This window comes from Cucumis melo, chromosome 1, assembly GCF_025177605.1.
Source record: "Cucumis melo cultivar AY chromosome 1, USDA_Cmelo_AY_1.0, whole genome shotgun sequence".
Classification (NCBI taxonomy): Eukaryota; Viridiplantae; Streptophyta; class Magnoliopsida; order Cucurbitales; family Cucurbitaceae; genus Cucumis; species Cucumis melo.
The window spans coordinates 36,712,650-36,732,556 of NC_066857.1; the positions used below are offsets into that span (position 1 = coordinate 36,712,650).

Consider the following 19,907-nt stretch of genomic DNA (forward strand, 5'->3'; position numbering starts at 1 on the left):
ATAATAGATTATGATTTTTTCTTTATTAAAGTGGAATGAGAGAAATGGAATTATGAATTTAATTAACTACAAAAATGGAACCTAATTTGATGAAATTAAACAAATAAATATAGCTAACATATTTGCTTTATTAAATTTTCTTTAATATTCTATATTCTTTGTGGAAAATTATTGAATAATAATAATTTTTTTAAAAAAAAAATGTTGTAAGGATGTCTTAAAATAGAAAAAGAAAATGTAGGTTGGTGATGCTCTAAGTTACAAATGTATTAATCTATAACAAGAAATATTTTATACAAATCAACAAATGTTGTATAATTCCTCTTTGGAGAAACAAGAATGTGACAATCAAATAAATAATTTTAATTTCTATACAAAAGAAAGAAAGACACAGTTTTGGGTGTTTATCAAAGTGATCAAACTATTGGAAAAATAAAAACAAAACACGTTAATGTTTTATCTAGACGACATGATCTTTCTAACAAAAAGATGTGATTTTTTTATTAAAAAACAAAAACATACTTACGTGTACTCTCAGCAACTTGATCTTTGCGTAATTACGCTTTACCACTTGACAATTTTATTTTCCTTTTCTCAAAAAATATTTTCGAGTTGTTTTTCTACACAGGGGTATACTCACCAAAATTTATTAACATTTATATAAATCATAATTTCATATTTTCATAAAGTCACTACAACATGTGAATCGAATTGGACATTTATATTAAAATCTAACGAATGATTTAAGGAAAAAATAAAACCGAAACGACAACACATATTTTAACTTATTTACATTATACAAAAAGATTAAAATATATATATATATATATATATATATATATATATCGAGATTAAAGAACTATATCTATCGAGACTACCTAATTTGTCATCCTTTTTATTTGTTTTCATAAGAAGGATTTGGCGCATAGTTATCGATTTTAAATTCAAGGGTTACTTTAAATTCGAGATTTCTATCACTTAGTAGATTTCCATACCAAAAGCTCGAATCTTTGTAGTTGTATTGTTGTTGGATACCGAAGAAGCCCTATAGACTAAGCTTCGCTCCATTAATGATATCTATTTTTAGACGTGTGACATTTATTTAAATGGTTGATATAGAATTAAAATTTTTTTAATAATTGATTGAAAGTGAAAAAAACAATAATTGTAGAAATAAATAATGAGAATTAATAGAGAAGAATTCAAGTGATTTTGAAAGGACATAGGAAGAGGTAGGCCATAAAAATATTTAACAAACATTATCCCAATCTTAAAGTAAAAAATAATAATTAATAATAAAGTTAGGTTATAGAATTTCAAGACACACACTCCCACACCTTTATAATAAAAACCTCTTCTTCTTTTTTTTTTTTTCTCTTCATCTTTTAACAAATTAAATTTCTAAATATGAATGGTGCTTTGAATCTTCTTCTTCTTCTTTATATATTTATATATATAATATATTTCATTAAATCAGTCATTTTCAATTCAAATCATTATTGAATAATTTAATTCTTCTGTTCATCCTACCCCTTTCCCATGGCTCTTTCTTGTTTGGAATTTTTTGTTTCATTTTTAAACCCATTTTCAAATTTTTTTTTTTTTAAAATAATAATAATTGAGCTTTGTTGTTGTACTTGTAATTAATTTTGTTGATGTGATATGACATGTTAATTAGATTAATAAATGATAATTTTAGAATAATTATAATAATTACCCAACTCATAATTTTTCGTTTTTGCCTTTCCACCTTAAATTACTTTTTATATTTCAATTATAATCTTATTTTTATATCTCATAAACTTTTGAGATCGGTTACGTTAAATTTTGTATTTTAAACTTTTGTAAGCGTTTTAATTTCTACGACGATTAATAGTGTTGAATGGATCAATTTGAAGGATATAATTGAGGGTGTCCTTGTCCGTGGGGACTAATCTTAAAAACGACGTCGTCTTCTATAATATATATGTATATATTATTTGTGGTCAAACCTTAGGTTTGACTTAAAGAATGGCTTAGGTTGAAGGATTGGCGGCCCAGTTGGCCCATTTGGCCCAGTGGGCCCAGGTATTTGTTGGACTATTTTGACCATTTAGAGAGCCCACTTCCAATGCCTAATTTGATTTGACCCTTTAACATAACAGCGACTATTCTATTAACATTTCTCAACAGCTGGATTTTTATTTTTATTATTATTATTTAAGTAATATTATGTAATCAATTATTAATTTTATTTAATATTATATATATATAATAAAACCATATGAAAAGGAAAAAGAAAAAAGTGATGTTGAATAAAATCACATGATTTGTTTCCTTTCACCATCTTACAAACTGTTTCTTATAAAATCTTTATATTTTTCTCACTAAACTCATTCCCACTCAAAATCATTTACTATTTAGTTCGACGAAACTCGAGTCTTCTTCAACTTTTTATCAACATCGTTTATTGGCATAGTAATAAACCCGTCTTTCAAATCCCTCAAGAGCTAGGTTTAAGTCTAAAGTTTTCAATTTCTTTTTGAATTAAATTATAAAACTACTCCTGTTGACAAAATTTCTACGTTTTTCACTACTTTTTTTTTGGGTGATTAATTGTGTAAAATTTCATGTCCAAGTTATATATATTTAAAATAAAAATAAAAAGATCAAGAAATAAATTTTAAGTTTAACTTTCATTCGAGTAACGATTTAGTCTAATATACTTTCAAATTTGTAACAATTTAGTTCACATCGAGAAAAATCTCATGCAACACCAAGTTTGGACGTGTAAGCCTTATTTGATAATTAACTTTTTTTTTTTTTAAGTTAATTAGTTTAGAAACGTTACTACTCTTGATGAGTGTTTTAAACAATTAAGTCAAGTTTGAGAACTAAGAAAATAAAAATTTTAAATTTGTGAAATATGGTGTTAGTTATAGCGACGTTCTCGAAACTTTTAGTCGAAAAAATTAGGCCTTAAAACTTTTATAAATATCGAAAATGGACTCTCAACCTTACAATAATAGTATAAACCGGCCATTCAAATAACAAAAAAATTGAACCCTCAAACTTATACAAGTGTTACAATCGATAATCATAGCTTATCTTAACTAACATTTATATGTACCGAGAATAAAAAAAAAATCATCAGTCGTTCCTTAATTATACAAACGTTAAAAGTAGAAAGAGAGTAAATAAATACAAGGGTAAAAAATGATGTTTTTGTATGTAAGGTGTTGTCCTATTTGTTCTATGGGAATTTTGTAGATTTCTTTTGTTTTCAACATCATACTTATATGGAAACATGTCTTGATTTTTCTTCAAAAACTAATAAGTGAAATGAAATGAAAGTTATGTCGTATTTTATATAATTTAAATATTGAAAGTTTAATGTTAGGACTTAGGACAAAGTTTTTAATGATTTTAAAATGTATTATTATTATTATTATTATTATTATTATTATTATTATTATTATTATTATTATTATTATTATTATTATTATATTGGTTTCTTATTTGCTCTTATTATTTTGTTGAAAAATAAAATGGAATGTCGAAAGCAAAAAAGAAATAATTATAGAAAAATAACAAAATAACTTTCTCATTGATGAAATAATTGTAAATTAATTAACATGTGATCATTTGGCTCTATTTGTTAATTATATTTTAAAAATCTTTTTAATTTTATTTTTTAAAATTTTGAATGGATTTAAGGATATGTTTTTTTTAAATTGATAAATATTGTATTATTTAAGTAATTTAAGAAAAAAAAAGAAGAGTACATTAGAAAACAAAGGAAAATCATTTTATTTTGTCATCAATTCCTAATATTCTATTTTAATTTTCAATGTATCAATTATTAAATGAATCTATTTTCTTTTTCTTTTTCATTTGTTAATTCAATAACATGAAACGTGTTTACTTGCAATTCTTTATGAAACACTAAAATTTTCTTGTGGTACTGTCAAATTATTTAGAGAGAGTATTTAAGAAAAATGTTAAGAGCCTAAAAAAGAAAAAAAGAGCAAATTTTATATAAAGAAAACTTATAAGACTTATTTAAGATAAGAAAAATAGCAACCTTTTGATCTGATTTCAAGAGTATTCCATTCCTATCTCTGTAGGAAGTTTGAACGTCAAATCCTAACTTACTCGATTTAGAGTAGTGAACTACTCAATTTATCGGGAAAAAAAAGAAGACGGGTTTTGACAATTCATTCACGTCGCAAAAGTAGAAGTTTCTATTTACTTAAGATATTTCATTCGTATTACTACGTCTAGAAGTTTATGATGAAAAAACTAAGTCTATATGGATTCTATTACATACACAAAATTTCACACAATCAAATTCTCATAAAAAAGAGTTAGAAGTGCAAAAGAAAAGGAAGTTTGTTTTCTTTTATTATACAGAGGAAGAGAATCAAAGTTCTTGAAAGCTCGAACGAAGCAAGAGGGAGAGATAAAGATTATTTCGATATGAATGTCGTTAAACGGTGGACCAAAAGAAACACAAGAAGCATGGCTGAACATCAAACACCATGGATTCATTGCAGTAAATGAAAATCACCAGCAACACGAAGATTGTATAACAACTGGAATTGGGTTAGTTCAAGCCTCAGAATCAGACTCCCCCCATTCATCAACTCTCTTCACCTCAACTCCCACGTTCACCATGTCAGTGATATTATCTGATACATACCAAGAACATTTATCTTGAGATTCAATATCGAAATCATGGCCCATCTACATCTATCATCAGCGGACAAAAGGTATATCAAACCACCGATCAACCCAAAAACTCAAACCGACATGCTAGTTTAATTCAATCATATGTTAGGATATTCTAACCAGAACAAACAAAAAACACTCAAAATATATGAAAAGTAACAAGATAACCTAGCCTTACGAAAGGGCTAATCTCTCTCTCCCAAATTCTCCACAAGAAATCCATCAGAATTCTTCATGCCCTTCTTCCAACCTTATTAATTCCCTCTTATTTATAACTAAAAGCACTAACCCAACTTACTAGCTATTTACTAATTTGCATTTCTAATATCTCTAACTAAGGCTCAAGCAATAACATCGTACCAATACTTATTCAGTCTAACAAGTGAATGTCAATATCAATTTGGGAGTAAAACAACTACAACATTACAAATCACTACTGATTACCGAACTCAAAAGCCAAAGAGGAGGAAATTAGAGATACCATGATGAACTTTGGGAGTCGCAGCTGCAGTAGCATCATAAAGAAGAGTGATAGAATGGTAATCCAAAGCTACAGCATCAAAAACAGTCTGTCTGATACAGTTTGGGGTTTGAACACCTACCATTAGATTAATTCATTCAACCATTCAATCTACAAATTCATATTGAAACACAATTAGCAGGAAATATGTATATATAAAGAATGTTACCACAGACAACCAAATCAGTAATACCCGCCCCTTGAAGAAGAGAACGTAAATTAGTATTAAAAAAGGCACTAAACCTAGTTTTAACCAATTTATATTCTCCTTCTTTAATCTCAAGCCCTTGTACTAACTCCGCCCCTTTGCTTCCTTTCACAAGAGGATTCGGCTTCCCATTCCCATAGTAATGGCGGCGAAATCGTTCAACATCTCGTCCTTCACCGTCATGTTCTCGAACAACCTAGGGGGAAAACAAACAGTAATTCAATTCATGATTTGAAATCCGGCCAAACAGAGAATTAGGGGTTCTTTTTTTTTTCTTTTGCAAAATTAACGGACCCAAATGATGAACAACCCACGATTCCTTGCGATTTCGACAGCGGTGGAGACGCTTGGGATTATAGTGGAGGCTCCTGGTACAGCGAAGACGGAGTGTTCGTCAATGAAATCTCTCTGTAATTGGAAGAAATTAAAGAGAATGATTGTGGGAGTAGAGAAGGGGATTGAATTAGGAAGAAAATAAAAGGGAAAAAAAAAAAAACCTGCATGTCGATAACAAGAAGAGCAGTGCGTTTCCATTGATCCGCCATAGCTAAAAGGAAGCTGAAAGAAAAAAAGAGATGAAATTTTGTGGGGGAGAAATGAAGATGACACTGAAGTTGCGTAAGAGACGACAGAGACGACAAAATTTGACCGTTTCCCTTTCAAAATTAAATATATTAATTCGTTTTTTCCTTGGGAGTTTAGAAGAGAGTCCTAAATAAGTCGACTATTAAACATGAGTTAATTACATGGATTATATAAAAACATGATTAACATTAAGTATAGTTCATAATTAACTATTAATGAAAACGTCGGATCGAATTCTAGTACTAATGTGTTACAAATCAGCTCTTTTTGCATGCATCCTAACGTGTTACAAAGAGCAAAAAAATGCTAACATTTAAATCATCGAAGTAAGAGTACTGAAGAGTGAAACCAATTAGATGACTTTGTATTGACTAAAAGAAGGCAACTAGACAATTAGACATTGATGGTTAGGTCAATCAAAGAGAATTTGTAACCTTAATTTTTATTTTGACGATGATGATGAGATAGAAAGAAAAAAAAACATGTTGGAAACATAACTTCCGTTGGTTTGTGGAGATAATCTTTCTTCTTAAGAACAATAATCTAAAATAAATAAGAACAACGTTGTCGTATCGTGGAAGAGGTAGAAGAATATTTGAAAATTTGAATTGGATTTTAAATTTTATATAATTTAGGGTTGCTAAATGGGAAAAGTGGGCAGTGTTTGAAATCCATTTACTGAATTAAATAAAACATATATAAAACCATAAAGTATTTACTTATTTTTCAATATTAAATTCTTGGATTTGTATAATGCTTCTTTTTCATCTTTTAAAATTTCAATAGTTTTTTTACATGTCAAAATTAATGTTGAAAAATTGGTGGGGTTATTGAATTTATCAAACTCATTCCATCCTTTTATCATTTTTTTTTTTTACTTCATTTCGATTGATTATAAAATATTAATATAACAAAATTTCATAATTTATCAACATTCAATATAATGATATTCTTTTTTTTTTTTGTATAATTTGTTCTCTTCTCTCATCACTTGTTTACATATATGTACTTTAGAAAACTTAATTTAATTAAGCCAATAAAGCTAAGAACACATGTGTGTGTATATATTATAATCAACAAAAAGAATTAATTACCGAAAAAACAATTAGTTAAAAGTGAGGAAAGAAAAAGAAAAAGAAAGAAAAGCAAAAATTATAAACTTAATTTTGCCCTACACAACAACACAACACAACACAACATACAGTGGGTTACAACTCAAAAGTGTTCAACAAAAGGAAACCCAAATTAATTAGCCTTTAATAACAACAATAATAATCTCTACAATTTATTAATTAGATCAAGAGAAGGAAAAAAAAAAAAAAAAACAAACTTCATTAAAACATTTAAGATCAATAATTTAAACCCTAATACGAATATATAGCATCTTGAGCAGTCAGCCCAAATTTAGGGTTTTGAGAAGGGGGGGTGACTGGTCATGATGTTATATATTAATTAATAATGGAAATTATATAAAGTGACGATGATGATGTTGATGATATGAAATATATATTAAAAAGGAGACCAATATGGAGGTGCAATGTTAATATTATTATTATTGATATTATTATGATTACTATGGTGATCAGCTCCAACAAGGTGTGTGCATGAGAGTGGCACCAAGCACAGCCCTTTACTCCTTAAATCCTTCACTAATCTCTTCTGATCTTCATTCTTCATCATCTCTTCTCCCTACACAAATAATATATATATATATATATACATATGTTCAAAAGAGAATAGGTGAATTAATGGGGGTCACTTTTAATTTCTCTTGAGACACGAGTCATTAAAAAGATGGATTGGCCAAAAAGAAAAAGAAAGAAAGAAAGAAAGAAAGAAAGAAAGAAAAAGGTGTGTTAATTTAATTAATAATCTCCATCATTCTCTAACTTTATAATATCATTTTTTTTTTTAATGTTTTGTTTTTTGGGATTCCAAAACAAAGAATTAATTAGGCAGTCTCTCAAGCAAGACTCTTTTTTTTGCTTTTCTTTTTGGGGTCTACTTTTGAGTAAGTATTCTAAAATTTATATATAAAGCTAAGAACCTTGTTCCCTTTTCTTTTTTCTTATGTCTATTTAGATGCTTTTACAATATTTTAGATTTAGTCCTCCCCCCCTCCTCTCCTTTCCTTTCAATTCTTTCAACCAAATTTTTTAGAATCAATTTTCTTTTCTTAGTCAAATTCATCAATTTCATCCAAAAATCACTTTTTTATATGGTCGTGGTGTGTCAAGATCGATCCTATTTTAGTGATATCTTAGTGTATGTAAAATCGTTCTATTTTAGATAATTATTGTGTGTTTGAGAGTTTTTCTTTACGATAAAATGTCGGTTGACATGTTAAGAAAAAAATCACAAGAAAAAGAGCTCTTAAAGTAAAGTTTGCCCTTCTTCTTTAAAAGCTATGCTATGTAACATCATTGTTATAAAGTTAAATATTTGAAATCTAATTTTTAGGAAAAGAAAAAGTTTACCCTTTTTACCTAAACTTTGTACCCAACTCTTTCGATTTATGGATTTTGTCAACAAATTAAACAAAAGAATAGTTAACTCCTTCATAAATTAAGCTCTCATTTATAAAGAAAAGGGGTAAAGAAAATATTAGACATTCAAGAAAGTTAACCATTTCCAATTAAGCTCTCAAACATCATAATAAAAAACCTTTATAGTAAAAAATATATACACCCATTAATTCAAAAGTATAAATTTAAAGAAAAAATATCATACTATATATAACATGTATTGACCCATGTTCAAGTTATATATATAGTAATTCTTTATATTCATACTAATCAAACTCATCAATAATCTATGAAAATTTATGATCTTTATCAACAAAAAGAAATTAAGCTCAAAGGTCAAAATTCTATTTAGTAACAATTTCGTTTTATTTGGTTTGGCTTTAAAAACACGCATATGACATAGTTAACAAAACTTAAAAAGTAAAAAGGAGGAAGTAAAATTTTGTAAACTTAATTTTCAAAAATATCCGTTAAGAAAGCCGTTTTAACTTTGTTAGTATTCATACAGCAACACTTCAATAATTCAATTCATAAAAATGTTAGAATTTGTGTGTGTTTACATACATACATATATATATGGTATATATATATATATATACTTACCATAGGTTGTGAATTCCTTGGATCTTTTGGAGCACTTTGTAAATAAGGGTAACTAAGTGCCTGCCAGTCAAAAAAGAGAAAGAAAAAGTTATATCATGAGGATCCAAAGAAAAGAATGTTCAGAAAAGCATGGGTTTTGTTTATATATATATATATATATATATATATATATATATATATATATATATATATATATATATATATATATTTCTCATATTGTGTAGTTATATAATGATAATGGGGTTTCTTTTTCAGAGTTTTAAAAGGAAAAACAAACATATAAAATTGGCAATACCTCAATTTGTCCTTGAAGAAATCTGATATATCCAATTGCTTCTGACAATACAGAGGCTGTATCAGTCTGCAAAAGGGAATTAACCAAAGAAAAACAAATAAAGTTCAATAATAATTATTAAAAAAAAAAAAAAGAAAGAAAGAAGAAAAAAGAAAGCCTGAAATCCTTTTGATCATTGTTTGAAGAAAAAGCAAAAGTGGGTTTGAGCAAATAAATTGATCTTTTGAAGTTTCTCTCTATTCCAACATTTATGTGCAAAAAAACAAATGTATGTATAGTTTCATTGATCTGAAGAGGTTGAAAGGAAGTTTGTTAAATAGTAATAAAATAAAGGTTCAATTTGAAATAGGGTTCCAATTACATATGTTTCGAAAACTAATTTTGATTGACGGGTGGATTCATATAAATCTTATCAACGTGGAAAAGTTAAAAAGTGAGACCCGAACTTAGGTCTAGAGAAGTTTGGAAGACAATTTTACACCACTAACCTAACTAATTTAATTAGACATACCTATATTAAAGTAGACTGTTTATATAGTATAAAACTTGATGAAAAAAAGGAATGCATATAAGACGTTTACAACATTGTTAATGTAAAAACAAAGAAACAGTTTTGATGATAACGAACTTAATTTAACTAACGGTATGTTAATTTTCATCTTTTACTTAACATAAAAGATATCTTTTGGAATAATTTCAAAGTTGCAAAGACTTTTTTTTGTTGTTTATGGACAAATTTTCAAAGTTTAAAAACGTAACGGAGGCGGACTTTACCTTTCCAAATGGAGAAACTATTTGATGAAGAGCAGTAATTCGATCTACAAGCTTCTCCTTCCTCACCTGTTATTAATTTCCATAACCCCAAAACAAAAGTAATGTAATTCATAAAGATCCAAACTTTCATGCAAAAATCAAATATTTTTTGAAAAAAAGATGTTATCTTTCATCTACCATTTAATTTAAACCTTAAACTTCAAAAACTTTAAAGTAAATAAGAAAGGAAAAACTTTAAAATATTTCAACTTTTTAAAAAATTTGAAGAGACAATTATTGGCTTTCTCCCCCATAAAACAAAAGTTCTAATTCATAATTAGCTTTTAAAGTTAAAGATTTCGAAGAAGTACTGTTTACCTTAAGAGGTGGTTGGCTGGAAGATGGTGGATGAACCCTAGCCTTCTTGCACGCTCCACCGGTAGAACCGCCGACGGAGTGGTTTTTCGACGACTGTTCGTTTCCAAGCGAGGGATAGAGAGTTAACTGAAGTATGACAGGTTAAAAACAAAACAATATATACGATTATAAAAAAACTCAAATCTCACCTCCGACGAGTGGTCGGGATCGGGACCAGCAGCACGGAGAGCGAGGTGGTTGGTGTTGTGATCTTGGTTGTTGTTAGTATGGGAAGAAAAGTCGAGAAATTTGTTGGTATGATGAGAAGAAATGGAAGTAGGGTGAAGAATATTGTTGTTGGTGGAATGAAGTTGTTGCTTGACAATAATATTATCAACAAAATTAGAGGCTTCAAACTGTGAAGAAGAGGTGTTATTATTGTTCAAGATTTGGTCTTCCCAATTCTCCAACTTTTTTGGTTGATAATGACTCATTTGGGTTTGGTTCAAAACCCTATCTTCATCTCCTCTGATTTCATCAACACCAAAGAAAACAAAAATTAAAACACAAATATAAATGTAATATTCCACAGTAAAGAAGATTAATGAATTTAATATTACAAGAGAAGTTGGCTCCAAGATTGAGGTTGATGATCAGCAAAAGAATTGAAAGAAGAAGGTGGAAACATAGCCCACCAATTAGGGTTTCCAGCCATCATTTGTGTTTAAGTTTGAGCTCTACAAATTTTATGGGGAAGATGGATGATCAAGATCAACAAGAGAAGAAGAACAACAAAATGTGAAATTTTGATGGGAAAATAATAATGGATTTGAGATAACTATATATATATATATATATATATATATATATATATGCATTAAACTTAAATATTTTTCTTCTAAGGAATATGGGAATTTTTGGTGTTTAAAGCTGTGAGAGAGAGAGAGAGAGAGAGAGAGAGAGAGAGAGAGAGAGAAAGGTTATTGAGAAAGGAGGGGTTTGTATATTGAGGGAACTTTAATTTGCAACCTTTGTGTTTTTTCCTTTTTGGTTTTCATTTTATTTGGCATTTTTTGTTCACTATTTTTGGATGGTTTTAATTCTTTGCTTTATTATTATAATTATTAGTGGAGTCAACAAAAGTTAGACAGAGAGAGAGAGAGAGAGGGGCTTCTCTCTCTATTCTTTTCGTTTCATATATATTATAAATTATATTATTATAATATTCACAAAATATATCAAAATTTCAAATTTTATTAACTACAAATATTCATCGATTGACGATCTATTAGTGTGATGTAGGTATGAAATTTTACTATATTTTGTAAATATTTTAGTTCATTTTTTCTATATTTGAAAATTGTCATTGTAAAATAATAAATCTTAAATTATAGATTTGATCTCTATGATTCGATAAATCGTTGTTAAATAGTTTAGACATACACCAGTAGTTGATGAGATTTTATCAAATTGTATGTACCAAATTTTGTAATCAACTTTTCCAAAACCATATGGATCAAATTTAGAATTTAATTAACCTAAATAATATATATATATATATATGGTATGATATATATCAACAATAATTCTAATAATTTGTATAAACAATTACTAATAAAACAAATAAAATAAACCTTTTCAAAGAAACTAAAATATTTGTAAAATATAACAAAACTTAGATCCATCGATAGTAGGTACTAATGGACTCTCGTGTCTATAAGTGATTTTGATGGACATTTTCATGCATAGAATAGAATATGAAATTTTTGTTTAAAAAAAGTTGAATATATATTTTTCTTTTTTACATTTCTAAATGATAAATCAAATGACATGAATTTCAAACAACGATAGATAATAAAAAATTTCGAATATTATTATAATTGATATGTAGTTTTTAATTAATTCTAATGAAATGATATTGGTGATAGAGATTTAATAACAAATAAATGTGCAACTTAATCATATATAATATAGTATTTTATTATTGATGTCCAATTTACTAAAAACTTATATTCTATTATATATCACCAACTATTTTAATTCCAAATAATTAACGTTAAACATCTATTATTTGGAATCCAAATCCGATATTGCATTTCTCTAAACTACTTTCCGTAATCTTAAAACTAAAGGTTTGCTCTTACAAATTCATATAAATCATTTCAATATATTTAATAGTTTTTATGAATATTGAACCAACAAAAGCAAAGTTACAAACTATAGTTGATTTAGTTCTCATGTTCAAATGTAATATTTGATTCATTCGTTTATGTATTCTAAATTTAAGATGTTATACTATACTATATGAGTTATACGAGTAAGTAGGAAATGATTTGATAAAAAGACGTAGATTCATACTTAGATTTTGTGAAGCTTTTTTTCTTTTTTTTTTTTCTGTCTTGAAGATCTTGTAATCAAGACAATGATTAAAACATAACACAACATTAATTAGATAATAAAGACAAAAACAAAATAAATTATACTAAAGTGTTTAATTAGGACAAAATATTAATAATAATAAAAAGAAAATTATTAAAAAGATATGAACTTTTCCCACTTCAACTTTTCTACTTCTTGTCTGTTTGTTAAAATGGCACAATGTTTTCAAACCCTTTTTTCCTCTTTCATTTCCATCTTTTTTTTTTTCTTCCCCTTTTCAATTCTAAATTAATATATTACACATAGTAATTAATTATTTTTAATTCTTAATTTTCTTTCTCAAAGTCACAATAGTGGGTCTATCCCTATCTCAATATCTTAAAATTTTCAACTTGGAAAAAATAATTTTAATACATAGTAAATTTATTTAATTTTTTTTTTTAAAAAAATGAATGGTGGGGGTTGAATTGGACATCCTATTATTACTTAATATATATATTTTTTTAATAAAGCTCTAAACCCAACTTTATATTTCATTTAAAAAAAATAATTAAAATTAATATAATGTTAATATATAATAATAATTATTATTATTATTATTTTATGAGAGGGGAGAAAGATAAGTCAAAAGGGGATATTGTTTTTTTGTTTTTCTCTTTTGAGGTTGTTAAAGAAAATAATTCCAACCACTCCCACCTCCTCCCAAAATTAAATATTAAAATTCCAATCCATTCTATGCCCATCAAACTTCAATTTCAATTCCCAATATGATTTGATGTATCTATTCCGTATTTGTAATGCCTTGAGTTTAGAAAAAATACATAGATGAACCAATATCACATCTCAATGAGAGATCTTGAGAAAGATTAAGAAAGATTTAAAAGAATTAAAAATTAATATCTGCACTTTTCTTTTTGATGGTTCGATTATAAGAACTTTACAATTAAGTACTTAAAATAGTAACGATGATGTTGCTAGATTTTAGAGAAATGTCGAGAATCTGGACTCCGAATTTTGGGTACGAGACGTTAGTAAAATATTGTGTTTTAGAGTTAAAAAGGAAATGGGTTGTAATGGGCCTAAAAGAGGCCCAACAAACCAACCATGGAAGTGGGCCGAGAGTAGGCTCAAACAATCCACATTGCACAAATAATAAATCAATCCCTAATGATTTATTAAAGAAGAAGAAAAAGTAAGTCTTACTTTTTCTAAAGAGGCTTTTTTTCTTTCTTTCTTAACTTTTAAAAATTCTTGTCCAATCTTTTCTTTTCAATTAACTGTCACTTCCATGTGTTACTTTAAACATGTTTTCAAATTGAAAATATGATTCATTTTCAAAAGTAAAAAACTAAAGAAACCAAAATATTAGTTTTTTTTTTTTTTTTTTTTTTAAAATTTATGTTTATTTTCTTTTATTTTTCTTATAGTTGAGTTAGTTCTTATATACAAATCACTATATAAATTTAAATATTTTTTTAAAAAAAATTATCTTAAAGCAGAACAAACAATTACTATTTTCTTTATATACTTTATTCATAAAATTACTTCTATATATATATATATATATATATATATATATATATATTGTTGTTATTTATGTGTGACTTTATATTTAATAGTGCATACCTTTATGAATTAAACTAATTCATTTTAACATAAATTTACTTTGAGAGAAAAGGCTAAAAAGGATTTTGTAGGGGAAGAAAGCTTTTGTCACATCACAAACAAAATAAATCCAAACTAAATAGAAATAATAAATTGTAATAATCAAACATTATACAAAATTTTCATAAACTCCCCACTAAGTCTTGAAATTCCCTATTTATCTCATCAGCTAATTCTATTTCCCCAACCCTCCTTAAACCCTTACTCATAACCTTAATCATATAATCATCACCTTTAATCATCGATCCCCAACCGTTCCTCCTCATCATTCGATAAATCCTCACCGTCGATTCCCTTCTATTCCCACTAATCACCGCCTTAATCAACTTAATCAAACCCTTATCGTCATCCCCCCACTCGATTACTCCATCTCTGCCGTCTAAATCGCAAACCAGTCGGTCGATTTCCTCCGCCGCTCCGTTCCTCGACAGCGCCGCCGCCACCTCCGCGTACAGCCCCAATTCGGCGCGGTACTCTGATCTGATTACGGCGAAAACCTCCAAGGCTAGGGCGCATCGTTCCTGCCGGAGGAGCTCCTTTAAGGTGGCGACGAGGTCGGCTTTGAGCAATCGGGAGAGTGTAGTGGAGAGGACTTGTTGGAGCTTCGTCGGGTCGGATCTCTCGGCCCGTTTTAGGGATTGAATCGCTTGGATTGCTTCGATGCTTAGGGTTCTGCCTTTCACTAATGGTCCTCGGTTGTCCCGTGGGCCGCAGCGTACTCGAAAGGAAACGGCGACCGCGGCTGTAGCGGTGGAGGTGGGGATCGGAATTGAGATTTGGGATTTGAGAAATGTGGAGTGAAGAGAAGAAGCCATGGCGGTGTGGAGATTGGGTTTCTTTTTTTCGCAATGACTGTAATACCCTTTGCTGAGATTTGGGGGAAAATCGAATATCATCGGAACTTTGGGCTTGGGCCCATTGATTTTTTTCTATTGGGCCATTAGTTGGAAAAATAGGCCCAAAACCTTTGTTAATATTTTTAAAAAAAATTAAAATGCCAACTTAATTAAACTTATAATTAAAAGTTGAGAGAAACCTATAAATTCAAACATATGATAAGAAAATTAGATAAGAACATTAACAAATTAAAGTTTTGATCCTATCTGAAGAAACATGAATTGAAAAAAATAATGTAATTAGATTTTATAATCAATCCTTTAAATGAAAAGGACAGGTCATAATTCACATATTGAAAAAAACTTCCACATTTCCAAAGTGATTAGCCAGCTCAGCCTCCAACACATGCTTTGGAATTGCCATCTCATTAACCTTTTTTTAATACATAAAATTATAATCAATTTATCCTTATCTTCATTGCCTACATATCATTCCCCAATAGTTACCCTCTTTATTTCTCATCAAAAGCAATAATTTTTTTTTAAAAAAATATCATTCTCAACAATATTGGCGTATTAGAGTCGATGACATTAGTCCTTTGGAAAGATTGTAGAACGCTAAGGCTTGAGAATCTCGAAAGGGATCGACCTAGGTTAGGGTTAGGGAGGAGCACCTTGACTTATTAGTTAATTAAGATTTGATTTATTTGAAGTCGGTTGAAAAATGGATATGTGTGCTCGTAGTCCTGTTTGTGTTGTTTTTGTTAGGAGTAGGTGTTTACCTTTAGTTGAGTTGGGGAAAGGAGTAGGTGTTTTCTCTTACGACCGACTACCTTGTTATGACTTCACCCCCTATCGTTAAAGACCCTATCGTGATATATGTTAATAAGACCACCAAAAGCTTTTTGTAGTACAAGATGGTTTGATCATCATCACGACCATTGTTGCACTTATAAGAAAAAAAAGTCTTTTTTTCATAAACCTCAAACCAAACTCTCTTTAAGGAAAGACAACCCTTAGCATGTGAAATACTTATCTCTTAGGGTTTATATATAGTTTTTATTGGTTTAGATTTTTAACTCTTAAAAGCTATACTTTTGTGTGTGTATATATATATATATATATATATATATATATATATATATATATATCATAAGACTATGAAATACCAAAAAAGGGCACACATGACAAAAACCAAATAGATATTGTGCAAATTATTGGCTAGCATTTACTCATATGTATACATGAGGGTTTATTTTTAAATTTTATGTGTGAAGAAAAGAGAATTGTGATCCAAAATAATAATAACAATAACAACAATAACAATAACAAATGTAAAAAATATGGGCTCCCAAGTAATGTGGGATAATGTATAAATGAAGGCCAATAATTTTGATAAATAACAAATCTTTTGTAAATCAATTGAAAGCTCCATATGAATCCCTCATTTGTCACAATCACATCCCTAAAATTCTCTCTATGTTTTTTTTCTTCTTTTTTCCAATATTTATTTAATTTCTTATTTCTTAAGTTCCTTTTTATTATTCCTCTTTTGATTAAGCCTCACAATTTTTTATAGTTTGATCAAACCAAAGTCGACGATTTAAATCTTTTAAAACGTGTTTGAAATGAATAATTATTATCAAAAAGTCTTTTTACTACTCTTTGTTCTTTAAAATCAGTGTATTTTAGTTCCACGCAATTTATCGGTAGGAATTTACAAATTTCCATTTAAATAATAATTCAAAATTTTTTTGTAACTATAAAAATAGTTAGAATGTCAATAAGAGTTCACTGTCTCGACATACTTGTCTAATGCATTGTTTGCCTATGATCACATGTCCAAATCATATTGTCTTTATGTTTTCTACTCAGTTTAATCTATTGCTTTCATTTTTATGTCGCCAACCTAGGTGTGACATTTCAGCATTTTCATATGCAAGTCTATCAAGGTTAAAAATGTTCAAAATGTATTATATGTTAGACATAGTAGTTAAATCCCCGACCGAGTCTTATCCTCCTCTTGTAATCTAAGCTTTCTTTGCAATTTACAGTCTTCAATATTTTCTTTCATGATGGTCTCAATGATTTTCTTTCTCTCTCACGTTTTACAAACACAATTTTCTCAAGAACGTGAACAGCAGCCACATCATACCACGAATTTGTCCACGATTTTCGAATTTCACACGATTGACTTGTTACCTGAGTGCCGCGCAATAGTTTTTGAAAGGTTGTAATCGTGACACTAAACTCTACTGATATCTATATATCTTTTACGATAAGAGGTCTCGGAATCAATTCTACCCGTCTCATATCCTACTCAATAAGACCTAGGCTTTGTCCTTAATATTCCGAAACTGTAGGAAGTGGTGGCTTATTGGCTTTCACGTTTATAATATGCCTATGGGTAACCGACACGTAGGCTCAGATGAAATATTTTCTTGCCACGTGGGCCTAAAAGTGGGGCCCTCTTTCAGTTGTTGTGGCCATCAAATCAGCAAATAGCGGCTGACTCCTCATTTAATTATTCTCATTCAATAAATATTTGTATAAATAAAACACCAAATTTCTGTGCTACAATTATTGTCTTTCTTCTCTAAAATAATTATTGGAATTTTCCCCCTTTATTATTTTTTAAGATTTTTTTCTTACAAAATTAATACATCTCTAAGAAAAGGTTAAAAATATTTTTGGAACATAGTCTAAATTTCTTTTTTTTCTTTTTTTTTTTTTTTTTCTGTTCAAACTTATTGTCAAATACAGTGAAAGAAATAATGATAGCAACTATATTATAATTCTTTAATTAAAATAAAATCCCTTAATATATTAGGAGGGGAGAATTTTGAATGAAAATTGCAAATTTTCAAATTTATAAGCAATAGTTCTACCCCTAATTTAATTGTCGGCTGGTGTTTATTCGCTTAAACATCTTATACGATGTTCTGAATGATCAAACACACAAAATTTTTCTAGTTAAGATTTGTTTCATAATTTAAAGAAACGAACCCTTTAATTCTACGAATGCCTTTACACATATAATAAACCATAACAAACCATGTAAGTCATCGTTTGCATTTTCTTTATTATTGCTTACCAAATCTCATAACAATTCAATTACAAAATAAAAAACCCAATAAACACATCATTTTACCCCTTTACGAGTAATATTCACACGACTAGTTAGAATTAGAGTCGTATCGAACTAAACTAACTAAGAATTTTAGCTAGACGTGTAAGTTCAAACAATCATTCACTTATTTAAAAATTTTTCACCTACAATGATTTTCACCTCTCCGACTGTGTCTCGGGTGTTCGACCTCTTGCTCGTCGCCACCCAACCCAACCCCTACCCCTTTTTGAATTTAAAAAAGAGAAGAAAGGAAAAGAAAAGGGGGGATGAGATTGAAAGCGTGTGAAATGCACTTAGGGGGTACGAAGGCAATGGCAGGCGTGGGGAACAAATGGGTCACACTCCTCCATTCGCTCCTTGTCCCTCAATTCCCACTATCATTATTTTCTCTCCTCTTTTTCCTTTTTTTTTTTCTTTTAAAAGCTTTATTTCAACTAACAAAACCATAATTATTTCTTTGAATAATCATCAAATTATGTTTTTTTTTTGGGATATCTTTTTAAAATTTTATTTGATTAAATTAATTTGGGTTTCAAATGATGAGATTTTGTTTATTGGTATTAATTGTGTGCTCATCATGTTTGGGATTGAAAATTTTTTAAGTTTGTGATTAATTAAATAAGAAAAATAGCGAGACGCGTAATACCAATTAGATTAATGTTCATGCATTTCGACCGAGTTGTTTTCATTATTATTTTAAAAGTGAGTTTGAAATTACTCTCTTTGGTGTGTTTGAGAATCTTTAAGATTATGTGGACCATTCGATGTAGCATGGACTATTGTGTGTTTTATTATACGTATATGTATGTTTGGAAGTGATTTTAAAATTATTAAAATTTTGCTCTTAGAACACATTTTTCGTATTATTAAAACTCATTTTAATTTTATAGTAGTTTTGAAAAGAACAAAAGTGATTGGCTGAAACCCATTTTTGCAATCGTTTTAAAAAAATATTTTTTTTATAAGAAAATTTTTAAATGTTTGGAACAAATTTAAAATGTGTTTTAATAGTTAAAAATGGCTTTTAACTTTTTTTAAAAAAAAAAATTATGGTAGGGAAAAAAAAGTTTTTTTTCCTCACAAATTCTTCCTTTCCTTTTTTCCCTCTTCTAAAATATTATTTAATTACTTTTATTCAAATGAGAAAAGAAAGAAAGAAAGAAAGAAAAAACCCTTTTTCAAAAAAGGTTAAAAATAAACTAAAAGGAAGAATAAAAGGCATTGTGTCATAGCAATCAAAGCAAACCCTAAAAGCATGAAAACATTAATATATATATAAATATCAAAAGATTTGCTTCAAACTCCCTTTAGGGATACTTTAATTAAAGAAATGAAAGCTAA

At 28.5% G+C, this 19,907-nt stretch overlaps 3 protein-coding genes across 3 annotated transcripts; all 3 read right to left on the reverse strand.

The window, feature by feature from the left end:
• Positions 1-4,353: 4,353 nt before the first annotated feature.
• On the reverse strand, positions 4,354-6,119 carry LOC103503139 (probable inactive nicotinamidase At3g16190). Its single transcript, XM_051091273.1, has 5 exons — positions 5,936-6,119; positions 5,733-5,846; positions 5,400-5,634; positions 5,192-5,308; positions 4,354-4,670 (listed from the first exon to the last, which is right to left on the reverse strand). The coding sequence occupies exons 1-5, from the start codon at positions 5,981-5,983 to the stop codon at positions 4,591-4,593; spliced, it is 594 nt and encodes a 197-aa protein (XP_050947230.1). The 5' UTR covers positions 5,984-6,119; the 3' UTR covers positions 4,354-4,590.
• A 1,128-nt stretch (positions 6,120-7,247) lies between these two features.
• LOC103503272 (transcription factor bHLH68-like) lies at positions 7,248-11,576 on the reverse strand. The gene is made up of 7 exons (XM_051091275.1): positions 11,177-11,576; positions 10,766-11,084; positions 10,578-10,670; positions 10,221-10,286; positions 9,447-9,512; positions 9,152-9,211; positions 7,248-7,712 (listed from the first exon to the last, which is right to left on the reverse strand). The coding sequence occupies exons 1-7, from the start codon at positions 11,272-11,274 to the stop codon at positions 7,533-7,535; spliced, it is 882 nt and encodes a 293-aa protein (XP_050947232.1). The 5' UTR covers positions 11,275-11,576; the 3' UTR covers positions 7,248-7,532.
• A 3,089-nt stretch (positions 11,577-14,665) lies between these two features.
• On the reverse strand, positions 14,666-15,628 carry LOC103500597 (protein THYLAKOID ASSEMBLY 8, chloroplastic). The gene has a single exon (XM_008463950.3). The coding sequence runs from the start codon at positions 15,494-15,496 to the stop codon at positions 14,723-14,725; it is 774 nt and encodes a 257-aa protein (XP_008462172.1). The 5' UTR covers positions 15,497-15,628; the 3' UTR covers positions 14,666-14,722.
• Positions 15,629-19,907: the final 4,279 nt, after the last annotated feature.

Excerpts from the sequence above, each read along its gene's own strand:
- LOC103503139 (XM_051091273.1), bottom strand. The coding sequence starts at position 5,983 with ATGGCGGATCAATGGAAACGCACTGCTCTTCTTGTTATCGACATGCAG. Across the intron at positions 5,847-5,935 it reads TTCTTGTTATCGACATGCAG|AGAGATTTCATTGACGAACA; the intron begins GTTTTTTTTTTT and ends TTCCAATTACAG. Across the intron at positions 5,635-5,732 it reads GTGGGTTGTTCATCATTTGG|GTTGTTCGAGAACATGACGG; the intron begins GTCCGTTAATTT and ends TTTTCCCCCTAG.
- LOC103503272 (XM_051091275.1), bottom strand. The coding sequence starts at position 11,274 with ATGATGGCTGGAAACCCTAATTGGTGGGCTATGTTTCCACCTTCTTCT. Across the intron at positions 11,085-11,176 it reads TCTTGGAGCCAACTTCTCTT|AGGAGATGAAGATAGGGTTT; the intron begins GTAATATTAAAT and ends TGATGAAATCAG. Across the intron at positions 10,287-10,577 it reads CCAGCCAACCACCTCTTAAG|GTGAGGAAGGAGAAGCTTGT; the intron begins GTAAACAGTACT and ends AATTAATAACAG.
- LOC103500597 (XM_008463950.3), bottom strand. The coding sequence starts at position 15,496 with ATGATATTCGATTTTCCCCCAAATCTCAGCAAAGGGTATTACAGTCAT.